Source organism: Pseudorasbora parva, chromosome 16 (assembly GCF_024679245.1).
Source record: "Pseudorasbora parva isolate DD20220531a chromosome 16, ASM2467924v1, whole genome shotgun sequence".
Taxonomy (NCBI): domain Eukaryota; kingdom Metazoa; phylum Chordata; class Actinopteri; order Cypriniformes; family Gobionidae; genus Pseudorasbora; species Pseudorasbora parva.
In genome coordinates, this window is record NC_090187.1 from 36648924 (window position 1) to 36665811 (window position 16888).

General features: G+C 38.2%; 1 protein-coding gene across 3 annotated transcripts in view; it reads left to right on the plus strand.

Annotated features, from left to right (window-relative positions):
• The window catches only part of ranbp10 (RAN binding protein 10), a 41689-nt gene that overhangs the window by 15727 nt on the left and 9074 nt on the right, over nucleotides 1–16888 (plus strand). For all 3 annotated transcript variants that reach the window (XM_067418860.1, XM_067418859.1, XM_067418861.1), the window contains exons 3-9: nucleotides 4441–4493; nucleotides 7585–7752; nucleotides 7905–7927; nucleotides 8460–8644; nucleotides 8808–8920; nucleotides 12086–12194; nucleotides 16378–16526. In XM_067418860.1, coding sequence (XP_067274961.1) covers nucleotides 4441–4493; nucleotides 7585–7752; nucleotides 7905–7927; nucleotides 8460–8644; nucleotides 8808–8920; nucleotides 12086–12194; nucleotides 16378–16526 — 800 coding nt within the window. The remainder of the gene's footprint in view (nucleotides 1–4440; nucleotides 4494–7584; nucleotides 7753–7904; nucleotides 7928–8459; nucleotides 8645–8807; nucleotides 8921–12085; nucleotides 12195–16377; nucleotides 16527–16888) is intronic.

Here is a 16888-nt window from a genome sequence, read left to right on the forward strand (position 1 = left end):
AATCCTAGGACTTAGAACAAATTAAAATGAGTCAATTATACGGTAAAATGAATAAGTAACATTTAATATTCAGCACAATTTTGTAGATCGCCTTGTAAATGTGTGGCACTGATCATGTGCCTCTACAAACGTTCAGGTGTCCTTTTATTCCAAGCACAAGATCCTCTTTAGATCATTTTCAAATCATAATGAAGAACATGATCATCAGGTTTTACACAAACGAATGGTTGCTCATTAAAGCAAAATCACCAACCTAACAGTAAGATATTCTGAAGTGAATTAAAAGGCGTTTTCACAGTCTCAGAAGGAATTGCTCTGAAACTTTGACCCTGTGTCATGTTTTTTGTCATGTAGTTGGTGTCATGCCTTCGGTTTGAGGATATCATTGTCCAAAAATAAATAGAAAAGGGTCCCACCCTTTCCTGTGACCACTTTCCAATGTGATTACTAAATATATTCCAGCAGGATTGCTCCTCTTCTACTTGGTCATCTAACTGTAACTTACAGGTTGTGCCTAAAAAGTGTTGAGTCATCCTTCAGTCACTATAGAACTCTCTCTCAGATTCACTTAGCACGTTTAAAATGTATCTCAAAGCACTTGAACACAGGGGCTTATCTTCAGTTAAATCACCAGCAATTTCATTATATTGTTTGTAATATTATTTTATTATTATTTAATAGCATTTAAATACTTGACTTGATTTTATTTTTAAGTTACGGTCACATTTACTGTTTTTCACCTATAATTTTCATGAACGAAATCCAGTAATTTTGCAACAGATTCAAGTTGATCAACAGAAAGATTTTTGGTTCAAAAGTGACTTCGGTGTGAAATGTGCTTTATACATAACTACACTATTGATTAAGGTTGGGTATCGTTTGGGCTTTTTACGATTCCGGTGCCAAACTGGTACTTTTAAAACGGTACCGGTGCCTAAACGGTTCCTGAACAGATACTTAAAAAAATAAAAATAAAAAAGCCACAAAACGACAGTGGATGACATTAAAGAATGGCTTTTTTCTTTCTTTATTTTTCTTTATTATTCTTTAAATTGAACAATTTATTAAAAGTGTAAAGTATCCATAAACATATAAATAGATAAAAAATACAATTTACTGAAATTCACAGTAAAGAAAGCCACCTAAGCCAACTACAATATGCCTAATTTAACTTCAATTTCAATGAAAACACTGAATTATTGTGATATGTGACGAGCGCTGAGTGTGTCTGTCTCTGCCTCAGCACCAGCCAAAGAGCGAAAGCATGTTTCATGGCAGCGAAATGAGGAACCGAAATCTGCATTCTGATTCGGTCCGGTACACACCGGTTGTATAGTTACCAGTGCTATATTGGCACCAGGTTTCGGTACCCAACACTGCTATTGATAATAGACAATGGACCTTTTTCCACCAAAAATTTACAGAAATTTTACTAATGTAACCTTTACTCTGTCAGTTGTATTCATTAAAGGCAATGTAAGTCACTTTATATAAAAGCATCTACCAAATGCATAAATGCAGATAAAAAAATTGTGTATCTCATTTATTTATGCAGGGTAAATAGTGTATGCCCTTTTATGTTTAAAGGGATAGTTCACTCAAAAATTAAAGTTCTGTCATCAATTACTCACCCTCGTGTCGTGCCAAACGTATAAGACTTACTGTCCCTCCATTGACAGCTACACAACTACCACTTAATAATAAAGAGATTGTAAAACGAATCCATATGAATTGAGCGGTTTATCCCGAATTTTCTGAAGAGACTCGATCGCTTTATATGATAAACAGATTGGATTTATTTTTTTATTCACATATAAACATCAACGCACACATCAGTTGTAATAAATGGAAGCTCAAACATGTTCACTTGACGTGTGAGAACCAATGAGGTTCTTTCTTGTGTTACGCATCACGTTTGAATTTTTCTCACATGTCAGTCAGTTTCGGTTGAGCTTCTGTTTGTTCGCTGATCAATGTTTAAAGTTGAATAAAAGCTTACAAAAAAGGGGTCATGAACTGCATTGTTTTATAATGTTTCCTGGGATGCACTTTTTACATCAAAAAATGTAATAATTTAGAAATAAAAGGCATGTTTCCTGCCCTGATTTTAGCCCTCTGATTTGAGAGGCGTTTCTGCTGAGACTTCAGTGTAAACGCCCACTGCTGTGATTGGCTAACATCTTTGCATGTGAAATAGTTGAGTATTACATGTAGAACTCTCAAAAGTTCTCATTTTCACTAAATAGGTTAACTAATTGTGAAGAGGGTTGATTATTGCAGTGACTCATTGTAGCCGATCACAGACATGTTGAGCGCATGAATGCAGTGATTTTTTTCCCATTGCAATTCAATTTTTGCACTCACAAATGCTTTCATTATAACTAACAGTGCAAACACAATGTAAATAATGTATTTGTTGATTGCAGAACTCCCTGATAAACTCGTGCTGTTTGATTGACATCTCCAGCGATTGTAAAGGGAGCGTTCTCTGATCACGGTCTAAATATAATGTAATCACAGTTTAAATAACAGATTATTTTCATTCTACTAAGAGAAACAATGTGAAGTTGACCGTTTAGTCACTGGTTTGATTTACTGACACAGGGTGTAATCTCACTAGGCACGGTTGCCTTGTACTGTGCCCAAGTGTGATTGCCGCAATTGTGAGAACCAGGCTCGTTATAAACCTAAATATACTTGAATTAATTGAAAAGTATATTTAAGTAGTAATAGTTTGATGTTTGCTGTTGTAATGATGACAGTAGCGCACAGCTGTTTTGTGCTCCGATGCGGTTAGTGCTCACACTGCATGCGTACTGCGCCCGAGCCCAACCAAACCGTCGAAGCTCGCCCGGACACGGTACGGAGCACTCACACTATTCAACCGAACAAGACTTTAGGGGGTCAAACTTGCCCGGTACGGTTCAGATCGCCTAGTGTGAATACACCCATAGACAAAGAACATCTGCCTGTACTTAAATCATTACATATCAGAAATCACTGGTCAGAGATCAGGCACTAGAATAAACACATTTATTTACATGTTGTCGCATTACTTTTAAGTCCATATCGTAAAAGTACATTTGCAAAGCCTGCACTGAAATTGCGACCAAAGATTTACCAAAGAATCCAAAGTGAAATGTACCCAATACAAATAAATAATATTCAACTGAGACATTCACATTGTTGAAAATAAATAACCTCATTCCCAACTTTGGGATCCTTTGGAAGCTAATGTTATTTTTAGTCCAGTGATCCTGTGTATTGCTCTTCTCTCCTCATCATCTCACTACCACCCCAGTGGGCAGGGCCAAAGTTGCAATGATGAAGTAGGCTTTGATTTTCTTCTGCAGAGGCGGTCTTTCACCTATCAATAGGTACATTCCACAACAAGTCTTTCTCTGGGCTTGGCTTCAATAAAAGCTCTTTTTGGACTAACAAGGACGTTTTCAGTTCTGAAATGTACAGGATATTCTTATAGTATGATGACCAAACAATATGTCAATAATAGGTCAAAACAAATTTCTCAGTTCATTACCCCTTTAAATCTGTTTATCATAAAATGTGATCTCTTCAGAAAGTTTGGACTCAATTCATTTGAATTAGTTTTACGATCTCTTTATGAACTTTTTGAACCATCAAAGAAGTATCTACGTAGCTGTCAACCATAGACTGTAAAAAAAATATGGACGTAGTGTCCGTGACGTCACCCATAGGATTCCGATAAGCCGTTCTGAAGCTTAAAGTAGGGGCGAGCTGGGCGTTGCCATCTTGTGAGCGAGTCATCGCGTTTCACTCCCGGATAACAGAAAAAGGCGGGATGTGCCTGGAGCTGAGGTGACATGATGACTATAGACGCAGATAACTTTAAGGCTTTATAAAACGTAAACGAATGAGTTATAAAAAAATTCACCCCCCTCACAGTTGTCATGAAGATCTAAATTAGCCGTATAGGCAAAAAACACACTTTGTACCAGGCTGTAAACATGTTTTATTCTGCTGTAAAGTTGAGAATTTTAACATGGGGCTCAATGAGATTTTGCTCCCTTCTGGAGCCTGCCTCTAGCGGCCAGTTAAGGAATTGCAGTTTACATTACTTCCGTATTGGCTTCAAGAGAGATCGCGGGAGGTTGCCGCTTGCATTCAACAGTGGGACTGAAAGCTCTCAGATTTCATCAAAAAGAATCTTAATTTGTGTTCTGAATATTAACGTAAATCTTACAGGATTGGAATGACATGAGCTTGAGTAATTAATGACAATTTTCATTTTTGGGTGCACGTTCCCTTTAATTTTAGACCATGAAAATTAACTATCATTAAACCCAGTTGACTAGTAATTTTATCAGAAGCATAATATATGGTTTAAATACACTTTCAGAGATTATCTGTGTCCTTGTTTTTTAGTAGATAAAATGTTTTCTCTCTTATTGGTGTTTACAGGTACATGGGAATTGGACTGTCTGCCCAGGGGGTCAACATGAACAGACTGCCTGGTGAGTTAGTGTGTGTTTGTGCTTGTATGTGCACTAAAGGGATGATGTGCTCACCATGGGTTATGGTAAATGAAGAGCGGGCGAGTCAGTCCATTTCTGTAGCCTGTAAAAAAGTTAACTTTAAAAAATATATAAATGGCAGAATATATATGATAAGTAATTAGGTACCTGATTTCATCCATCGAAAATGACTGGATTGTGAAAAGTGGGTGTTACATACCAGAATGGAGCATGCAATTGGAAGGGAAGGATTCGTAGAGCCAAAAAGGAAAGTTGTTTATGAGGAAGAGCTTTGAAGATTAAAAGAGAACTTAATACTTTTTGATGAAGATTATAAAAACATGTTTTCTTTGCAGAGGCGTACACTGATGAATCTGTTCATGAAAAGGCCAGAGCTGACATTACGATTCACTTCTGATTACGGGCTTGTAGCTTAAGATCATTTGTCTTCTGCTTTTCCTTCATCGTACACTTTTTAATATCATTCTATCACAGACTGTAATTCAGGCCATGGACAGGCCTCAACATGTCCTGAAAAACATCAGCTGTGAGAATGACCTTGCAAATGCAGACATCCAGGATTTTCTTTCTGCGCTCCTCAATCTCAGGAAATAACTTTTATGATGTGTTTTTTTTTCTTCTTCTCTCGAGTCCTCAAAGAGTAGTACAGGAATGAGGAGACCTAGATCTCATTATTGGTTTTCCTCAATGGATTTTACCTGGCATACAGAATGTTCTGAGATCAAAAAGCCTTGTGGTAATTATTCATAGCTAAAAGCTAAAATGAATCAGAAAAACATTTCATTCGGACAGAGCATCCATTCATACAGCAGAGGTATAAGAGAAAGGCCTGTAGAAAGTTTTAAGCACAGCTGGGTTCCTGTCACCCTCCTGTTAGCCTTCTGACCAATCAAGAGACTTTGTCAATTGCTTGTTAGCTTCTCCACTGTGCCTGCTGCGTTTGAAATGCTTTGGAGCAATCTAGCCAATTCGGCATGTGCCTGCTGACTACAAATTGTGTGTTCATTGACCTCTGTGCTCTCTGCTTAAACCACTCTTTGTCAGAGCGCTTTGGAATATAGTGGAAATATAGACAAACGCATGTAGGGTGGCCAATGTGTTTCTAGTTAGTTTGGAGCCTACAGCCAACAGCAGGAGGTTCTTTCTTTTTTTTTTTTTTTTTGGTTGTAGGTGCTTCCTTGAACATAGTTTGGCTGCTGTATGTTCAGTTTAGGTTTATGAATTAGTGCCAGAGTTTATGTTGGCAAATTATATGAATGTGTGTGTCTATGTGTATATCTTCTAATATATTTTATGCTCACTTCTATCTAATATCTATCTTTTTCCCAGTTTAGTTCATTTGCTTTTTGCAAATAACGAGACATCCCATGATTCCAAAACACTTAAATCAATATTAAAGTCATGTGTGGTTTCTTATGAGAATGTATGTTTGCATGTGTTGGTACGTGTGCAGTTTGAGTGTAATGGTTTTACACACCCCTCTGACCTCTGTGTCTCTGATCCCATACTGGAGTTCTGCCCATTTCATTAGCATGAAGGGAACACTGAGCTCTGCTTTAGGAGTTAATATCCCAGCCTGCACTGCTCTGCAGATTAATCTAATACCATACACCAAGCCATCACTGCCTTACATCCTCATTTTTTTCATTCTTTTTGCATCTGCTTAGTCTGTCATTCACAGAATGCACTTGTTTACTCTGTTTCTCGTAGTGACTATAAATATAATTGCTTAAGCAATACAATTTTTATCATGTACTAATTATAATGGTCTGTGCACACGCATACATGTTTTGAGTCACTTCAGCCCAGTCAGTGAGGTAGACGGAGTCCTCCTCTTGGTGGTTTGAGGCAGTGCGAAGCTTACTAAATTGTTCAAATGGTTTTGTAAAATTTACACACAGGCTTGTCCAGCTGCCCCTTGAACGAGCTTCAGGGTGGACAAAACCTTTAAAGGACAATTTTGTCATGTTTATATAAAAAACCCTAACTGGGCTGAGTCCAGTTTTTCAGAACAGCTGGGAGGATAACATTGTTGGGCAGTAGCCCCCTACTATGTAAAGCACTTTAAGTGCCTGGAAAAGCGCTATATAAATGTAATGATATATATAAAATATTATTTATATATATATATACATTAGGGCTGTGTATTGCCAAGAATCTGGCGATACAATACGTATCACGATACGGGGGGGTTACGATACGATATATTGTAATATATTGCGATATTGTAAGAGAGGCAATATATTGCAATATTTCTTTTTTGTGTGTGTTTTTTTATAATTTTAAAGAATAAAGAACACAACCATATGCCTAAAACACTAGACAAAGTATTTTATTAAATGAATACAGTATAATTGGCTGTATATAAACTTGTATTTTATTTTTACAGTGAAAAGAATAATTTTCAACAAAAAGAAAAAAATGTGTGAATAATGGTTCACAAACAAGCGGTATCAGAATGCTAGACTGTCAGTCAAGTTCAAAGCAAGACGCAACGTGTGATTTTAATGACGTCTCAAGCCCCGTTCAGACTGTCTGACGGCAGATGCCTAAAAATAAACCGAAATTTGACACTTTTGAGCAATTCTTTTGCGTTTTGTACATTTTGTAATATTAATTACAATAATATAAACACATTTTATTTGCCAACATTTTTTCATTGACGCACCCTTAGAATTTTGTCTCGCCACATATTATTTTCAACTTAATTATGAGAATGGTGCTTATAATTAATGTAAGAAGCAGTGTTTTATGATGCTGTAGACCAGATGGCATATCAAACGCTGCAGGCTTAAGATCGACTCAGACTCATCCTAGGAATGTCAGTACAGAGGCAGAAACAAGATTCCTTATTATCACCCGCAAAATCTGTGCCCTCTTAAGATTTCTACATGGGTGCAACACATTTGGGAAATTTCTACAGATATACCACGCATCTTTGATTTACATATTTTGGTCTGAGAATGCTTTCATCTTCCAATAGAATTGACTTTTTACAGTACATCGAAACATGCAGTTTTTGAATTCAATTGCTGGCCATTTTAATTACTGAATTTCTCTCTCACGTTAGGTTGGGACAAGCACTCCTATGGATATCATGGGGACGACGGACACTCCTTTTGTTCCTCAGGGACTGGCCAACCGTATGGCCCGACCTTCACAACGGGTGACGTCATTGGCTGCTGTGTGAACCTCATCAATAACACATGCTTTTACACCAAGAACGGGCACAGTTTAGGTAATAGTTTATTGTAAAATGATTTAAGCATAAACCTTATTAATGCTTGAATCATTAGAAATCAATTTATCGGCTGAAGGTTTCAATATCCTTCTTATGTAATCTCTAAATCCAAAATACTGAGCAGTTCTGATATTTTTGTGTTCCCCCAGGTGTGGCTTTCACAGATCTGCCAGTAAGTAAAGCACAGACCTCTCTCAAACAGTTGAATCTGAAGTTAACATTGAAAAAAAATAGAAATTTGACATTTTTCTTGCAACTGTAAGTACATACAGGACTGTGGATGCAACTTTACGCCTATATTGTCTCCTCCTCATGATATTTTTTACTACCACATCAAGTCTTCCATCATTCCTGTATCTCTGTGCTAGCTTGTTCTTTTCTTCCCAACTTTGGATTTTTGTATTGCATCAATTCACTTTACACTCCCCTTAGAATGAATTGCTTGTATTGTAGCATTCCTCATTTCTCATGTCGCTCTGCGTCTGCTAAATAAGTCCCTGTAACAGCAGATTGATAGCGTGGCGTAGGCTAGTCATGAGCTAAGATGAGGATTTATGCTTCTGCATGAAGCCTCATTTGAGCCCTTGCCAGTTAAGGTGTAACTGAAGGATTCCTTGCGCTGAGAATTACTGACGGAACACCTTCTAAACAGTCTCTCAGCTCTCTCTCTTTTTATCTTTCTCTTTTTCTGTCTGTCATTTCAGCCTAACCTGTACCCCACAGTAGGGCTGCAAACTCCAGGGGAAATAGTAGATGCTAATTTTGGCCAACAGCCTTTTGTGTTTGACATTGAGGACTACATGAGCGAATGGAGGGCCAAGATCCACAGCATGATCGCCCGCTTTCCCATCGGAGAAAGACTGGGAGACTGGCAAGTGGTTCTGCAGAAGTGAGCAGCCAGTCATCTGAAAATAAATTCAGACTGATAAAAACATCTATTTCTATTCACTGTAGTTTGTAATACATGTTACGCTGCTAATCAGCCTTGTTTTATGGCTAATTTGTGATTCATGATGTTTCCCACATGATCCTTTTTATGTTTATATCTGCAGTATGGTGTCCAGCTACCTGGTGCATCATGGGTATTGTGCCACAGCAATGGCCTTTGCCAGAACCACAGAGACCATGATTCAAGAGGACCAAACCTCAATAAAAAACAGACAGAGTGAGTACTCCATCAAAGTCAACTAGTTAACCAAAAAAATAAATGGACATTTATGATTGGAATATGTGGCAGAATGAATGTATTTGTAATGCTAGTAATGAGTTAAACAGATCTTCCCATGTCAATTGTGGTTTGGGTAGGAAAATATTACTGTTATGAGGAGATTAACATTTTACTGATTAAGCAAAACCATCAGGTTTTTTGGACTATTTTATAAATTCCTCAGTGTAAAATTATAGAAAAGTGCCTTTGATTTAAGCTTTAATCAACACACTGAATATTTAATGTTACCATAATAGATTTTTTTTCAGTATAATCCATGAGATGCATTTAGGGCGACCAGACGTCCCGAGAAATGTTGTCCCGAATCCCGAATCTGGCCCTAAATCCTGAAAATTATACTAAAGCAAAATCTTGAGTAGTTATTGTCTGATAAACATTAAAAACTGTCTGAGGAGGTTGACCCCTGCCGGCTGCTGCATCTTTTTTCTAAGCTCTAAAAAAATACTGTAGGCGGTATGTGCTGATGTGTCCGGCCTCTACTATAACCTAGGTAGGCTTATAGCTGTGTGAATTTAAAGTTTTTTTTTGTTTCTATATTTTTATCTAATTAATCTATATGCACAAAGACAATACAACCTTTTTGTCCCCATTTTGTTTTAATCCTTGATGAAGAGAGCGCAAGTTGCTGCAGCCGTGAGGAGGATGGTGATGTGATGCACGGGTAAAGGAGTAATTGATTACTCGTGGCACTGTTTCCAAAAAATTTTATTACACAAGAAATACTTCACTACACAATTATTTCTTTATTTTCGTTTAAGCTTATTAGCGTTAGGCTATACAGAAAGGTCTGATTCACACTTTGTTACATACAACAGTCATTGTGGTTTTGTTTTGTTTTCACAATGACATTTGAGTCTCATGTCAATCTTGAGTACCTATAGAGTAGTATTGCTTCCTTCATATCTACGAAAAGTCTTTAGTTTTATTATGTTTCTAAAAGAAATATAGGCTGTACCGAGTCTTTCCGAAAAAAAACGAGCGGATGGAGGCGTATCGTGTGGGTGGAGCTAAAGAATCATTAGCGCGCAGATATTGCATTGAGAGCGTCTGAAAGCTGTGACATCCTCAAGTGTGGAAAAGAAAACGTTACCCTAATAAACCATGGCTATCAATCAGATTCAACTAAAACATATATGATCCAGAATCAGATCTGGAGGCTGGAATAAATTGAACAGGAGAAACAGCAACAGCAGGACGTCCGTCTCTGTGGTATGTACTGTATTTAGTGGCCTGTCAACATTTGTGTGAGTTTACCCGCAGTTTATGAGGACATGATTCGGTTTCTGGACTATTGTATTCGACTAAACCTTAGCAGTAGCAAGCAAAACAGTTTTGCACGTCAGACTAGTGTAACGTTATACATAGAACAACAATAGAGTAACCGTTAGTGCATTTGAATGAAGAAGCACGCTTTGCGGGAACGTCCCCTAGGTTTATGTTTGGGTGGTTTTACAATAAACAAACTGACACCTATAGTGGTCAGCTAAACAAATGTATTTAAACACACACCATAGATCGCATGCTCCATTGATAAATTAACTAACGTTATACACGATCGTGTTGTTTACTGATGTTTACTTACGTGACGATAGCCAACAACAGACATTTGAAGCAGTTTTACTCACCTCCTGTTTCCAAAGCAGGACCGTGAACCTTTATTGTTGGGACCGCTCCGTCAAAAACACACTTCTTTGGTAACTGTTGATTTTGGTAACTGATCCACTTTTGCGACATGACTGAAGCGTGATGTTATGAAGCTTCTCGTCATTTCTGCGTTCAAATCGGTTCAAATGCAGCGCTGCCTTCGCAGAATGCTATGCGGACGCGTTAAAGCCGCTTGACGTCACCCATAGGAATAAAGTGGAGCGCGGCGCGACAGAAGTGTTGCACGGACGAGTGGATCTGCACCTTGAAGGAGCATTAGCTCTCTCACTCTGATCGTTTGCGCGTGCACCCTTCTGGGAGAAGGGCCCGTATGGCCCATACAAGGACCTTCCGCTCTGTCGACGTCAAGCGGACCCATACTTGAAAAAAACTCTCCGAAACTTGTGAGAAACCGGAAGGAGTATTTTTGACACAGAAATACTCCATCAAACGTCCAACATTAGTTTTTGAAACTTTGTCTATGTTTAGGATGGGAATCCAAGTCTTTAACAGTGTAAAAAGCTCAGTATGCATGAAACCCCCACTTTAATGTGCTTTTTTGGCAGACTAATGACAGACTGTTGATCTTTGAATAAAAATGTTTGGTTCAGGTTTGAAATTCATTATCTTTTACTATAGGCTAGTAAGGCTACGGGGTCTAATATTATAGAAGCCCCCCATCCCTTCTCCCCAGACTGCAGACACTAACCCCCCAACGTCCCGAATTTCAGCCAATGTCATCTGGTCACCCTAGATGTATTAAATGTCAATCTTGCATGGGCGCGTCATTTAAATCTGAAAAATATATTGAATCTTTGCTTCAAAAAGGACTCCAATCAGAATCCCTTGGATTAAAATGATCTTATTTAATCATCGAAACAAGTCGGAATCGGATTGATACTATAATTCCTAAACAGTTCTCAAAACGTTGTGCTTCTCCTGATGTGTGAAGCACCTACAGCTCTGCATATCCTACGGAAAGATCATGAATCTTTAGGGTTAGGGTTAGACATAAATGGCTTTTTAGTTTTTTTTTTAAAGGATTTGAGCCACAGTTTGAGCCACATATTTCATTGTGCACTGTTTTGCGAACCTGTCACAATGTAATTCAGGCTTTGCAAAGAGGCTGTTATAGATAAAAGGAGCATTTAAAAACTATATTGGCAGCAAAACCCCTGACAGCACACCCTCAGCTTGTGTGTAAGCACCATTTATCCTTTCACATGTCAGGAGAGTAATCACATAGAAGTCTTAAAGGCACAGCAGTAATAAAACACTTGTTTAAAAGGTCAGAGAAAAGGAACAATTATCATAAAGCTAAATTATGAATGGTCAAAATGCTTTACTTACATTCTTTAAGTGTACATCAGGGAGAGTGATTAAAAATGTTTGTATGACCATTTCAACAAAAACCAGCAAAATGCACCTGTCATCTCATTTGCTTCTTTGTGCTTACAGGAATACAGAAACTGGTATTGGCAGGACGTGTTGGAGAAGCCATTGATGCAACACAGCAGTTGTACCCCGGACTCCTAGAACACAACCCCAATTTACTCTTCATGTTGAAGTGAGTATGTCTACCAGACTACACAGAACTATGTGTGCGCAACTTTGTGTGAAAGGAAATGCTGAAAACCTGAAGCAAGGTGAGTTTTCTTCTCTGGGGGTCAGTAGAATAATCCACAGCTTTTTGGTCTGGATTTCATAATGTAGGCGTATTCAGAAAACAAGTAGGCTGTGATTAGGGAATCTTTTACTCCATGTTATACAGAATGAAGGTTTTTATAGTGCCCTATGGTCATTCTGACGAATGAGGCTCTTCATAGCAAAAACACACACACACACACGGTGAAAAGAGGGTCGTGGTTGCTTTGGTCTGAGCTGCTTCTGATATGATTAGTCATACTGTTGCATAAGGTTGAAAATTAGCTGCGTTTTAACTTTTTCTTTAGAAACGGTTACAAGTCACCTGTCAGCTACCCTGTTTAATTGTGGATGTTTTTTATAATACATTATGCAGCCTATACTTCTAAATATTTCTGTATCTAAACGGTTTTTAAGGGAAATGTCTTTAAAACTACATGCAAATTAAAGACCCACCTACTAAAATCAGTAGTTGCACATAAGAGCTAAAGTTTAAAGAAATGGAAAGGCTTGCTTATCTGCGTTTGAAAAAAGTTAGTCAGGTAGGAGGAAAGAGAAATGGTTAGTTTTGGTTTTGTCTGGCAAAGACAAAAGATACTTTTTCCAGCGGTGTTGGTTCCGGAAATATCTTTTCTATTCATTTCTCCCATTGGGGTTTAAAAAATAGAGTCTTTGTTAAAGCGTTTTTAAGCCATGAACAAAGCCAACCAACTACAAGGTGAATAATAAACATATGAACTTTGATTTGAAGCAAAAAAGTATTTGAAAATCTGACAAAAATGTAAAAGACCTTACCTATAAAGGTAAGTATTTTTTTAAAAGACAGGGAAACCGGCAGGGAAACCGATTTGTGGTGCTTCATGGGAGTGGGTGGAGCAAACAAGACCTTTTCGCACCTTTGGCTTGTCTGACACTGATTGGTGGAATTTTCCTTTTCTTTTTACAGCATCATGCGTAATGCAGTTTTCACCACAAACTGTTAAACATAATTATTTTAAAACTTAGTTGAAATCATGCAGGCTGATGTCTTTAACCAAAGCAAATACCATTGATTAACAACCTCGTAATGATTTGTTATTTATTTAAGTAAAAATAAATGTTTACTTCTGGGAACTCGACTGTTGCGTGCTATTAGTGTACAAAAGAAATAGTAAAGACATTTATAGTGTTACAAAAAACAGTAACACTTTACAATAAGGTTGTATTAGTTAACATTAGTAAATGCGTTAGTTAACATGAACTAACCGTGAACAACACCTCTTTTCAGCATTAATCTTTACTCACACATATATTAATCTATTCATTGGTCTATGTATTTATCTATTCACATTATCATTAGTTAGTGCATTAGTTAACAGTAACTAACCATTGAACAATGCCTGTAGCTTTACTGTTTTTCTAAGTTTTTTTTTTACTGTATATATTTACATTAGTTTACATAGCAGTTGACACAATAATGGTGACCATTTCTAATAATAATAATAATAATTTTTTCGATTTATATAGCGCTTTTCAAGGCACTCAAAGCGCGTCACATAGAAAGGGGAATCTCCCCAACCACCAACAATGTACACCATCCACCTGGATGATGCGACGGCAGCCATATTGCGCCAGAACGATCGCCACACACCAGCTGACTGGTGGAGAGGAGACAGAGTGATGAAGCCAATTAGGAGAGGGGGATGATTTGGAGGCCATGATGGTAAATGGACTGGACTGCATTTATATAGCGCTTTTATCCAAAGCGCTTTACATTTTTGCCTCACATTCACCCATTCATACACCGACGGCGATGTCAGCCATGTAAGGCGCCATCCAGCTCGTCGGGAGCAGCTGGGGTTAGGTGTCTTGCTCATGGACACTTCGACACTTGGTCAGGTGGAACCGGGGATTGAACCACCAACCTTCTGGTTTGTAGACAACCTACATGAACCACTGAGCCACTGCCGCCCATGATGATAGACAGAGGCCAGTGGGCAAATTTGATTTTTAAAAACCACAGAGAGTCAGGACCTCGGTTTAACGTCTCATCCGAAGGACGGTGCTCTTTGTCAGTATAGTGTCCCCATCATTATACTGGGGTGTTAGGACCCACACAGACCACAGGGTGAGCTCCCCCTGCTGGCCTCACTAACACCTCTACCAGCAGCTTCTGGTTTTCCCAGTTGGTCTCCCATCCAGGTACTGACCAGGCTCAGCCCTACTTAGCTTCAGTGGGAAACCAGTCTTGAGCTACAGGGTGATATGGCTGCTGGTTTCTAACTCAACATCTTACTCTAAAGGTAAAAATGCTGTTATACTTAATCAACATTATTAAACAAAGCATGTATTAATAGTTTTTTGAGAACCTTATTATCAAGTCTACACTATTTCAACAGGAACAACCTACCCATTGATGTTCAGATGGTTTCCACTTTAGAATTATGTTTACCAACAGCTCAAAATCAATGGCTTATTAAATAATGTTGATAAGATGCACAACAGCATTTTTACCTTCAAAGTAAGATGGTGAGTTATAAATATTCATCCTTAGCGTGTGTCAACTGCTAAGTAACCTAATGTAAATATGTACAGTAAGATAACCTTACAAAAACTGTAAAGCTGCTGGCATCGTTCATTGTTAGTTAATGTTAACTAATAAACATTAACATATAATTAACATTTAATTATAATAAAAAATGTTTCTTCAGCAGCCAATCAGCATATTAGAATGATTAGAAGGATCATGTGACACTGAAGACTGGAGTCATGATTCTGAAAATTCAGCTTTGCCATCACAGGAATAAATTACATTTGAAAATACTTTCATATTGATGAGCAATAAGAGAACTCAGTACAGTAGTGTATGTTCAAAATCTCTGTTATTGGACAGAATAGTCAAGCATTATTATAAATTATCCCTTGTATTGAATGATTTCTGGCCACTATATTCTTTGTTTTGTTGAACAAAATGGTGCACTATGTAACTTTTCTTTCGGCTAGAGGTCGAACAAAGGCATAGTTTGATGATGCCAGGTTTCTCACAGTCCAGAAAATGGACTCTGGCTTCATGGATGCAATTATTAATGTTACTGTAGTATGAAGCAGAGCAGGACCGAGTGTTGAGGAGCTGAGCAAGGCCGCTGGGGCGATTGGTAGATGAAGCAGCGGGACTTTTATTATGCCACAGCCACAGGCGCCATTTCCACTTTTCTGGTCATGAGCATGAGGTAATGGTAACGCAGCTCTGTTGATCATATTAGATACATTTGAGTGTGTTGAAAATTATGGAATGACATTACTCTGTGCGTTTCCTTGGTGGCTGCTGTGACACTTGTTGCACTTGTTGAATTGTCGTTTCTGACAAATAAAACCAGAAACCAAGGGCAACGCAGATATTACACAATTGACAGGTGACTCCCTCACACCACACATCCCGGTTCATTGGATAAATTAGAAATTTTCTCATGAAGTTACAAATAGTTGGAAACATTTGGGATATTGTATGTATTCAACTGAACAAAATGTATTACACAAGATTAGTGGTTTTTGGATATATATATATTTTTTATGTGAATTCTGTATAGATTATGTTAGATTTCTGGTCTTGATATCCCTGCTCTTTAGTTCACAACCAAAACTGCATTCAGACAATCAATGTAAGCACTACAGATCAATAAACCCTTTTGTCAACATGTTACTGGCATTCATGGGGCATACCCTGCCTCTGTGTGATGTCAAACTTTTCCTTGGAAACCATCGCTAATACTTTTTCTTAGCTGGAATTGTGTTTTGACATGAAGATGAAACTTTTTATATAAAGCCTTACATGGTGGTGCATAATTGCGCTGTTGGATGTCATCACATGTCAGATGCTGCTGTGGGAATAGTGCCAGGATGTGTGGGAAGGAAGCAGGGAGAGCTGACTCCTCTCTCTTTCTCTGTGATGGATAACAGTTGAATGACAAACAGACAGTTTAATGGATTGCTGAGCTGACAGTGTCAGTCAGTAGGCATAATGGTTAAGAGAAACCTGCTTGACAGACATTTGAATTGATTGGCAGGTCTAAAGTGACTGTGTATTTGTGTGTGAGCTCTTGCTTGTGATTTTTGTTGCCCTCCCTCAGGTGTCGGCAGTTTGTGGAGATGGTGAACGGTACAGATAGCGAGGTACGGTGCTTTAGTGTCCGCTCCCCTAAATCACAGGACAGCTATCCCGGCTCCCCCAACATGAGTCCTCGGCACGGAGCCACCAACGCTCACTTGCACAGCACAGGTAACACTCCACACACTAACATTTTCAGTGCTACTTAAAATATTTTGAATGCTACTTTTGGGGTGAATCTCATGGAAAAATGTCCATGTTTCATCCTATAATCTAAAGAAAAAATAAGGACCATTAAAGAAATAGTGCACCCAAAAATTTAAAAAATCTGCTGTTAATTTATCCACCCTCAGGCCATCCAAGATGGCGTGCTTACATATTTTTCTCTTCAATAGAACAGTAAATAAGATTTTTAGCTGAAACAGTGGTCCTTGGTGAGTCATATAATGCAAGTCAATAGATACTTTCACTTTGGGAGTCATAAAAAAATGTACTGGCGAAACAAAATGAATACCCGTGGCTTCTGACGACAC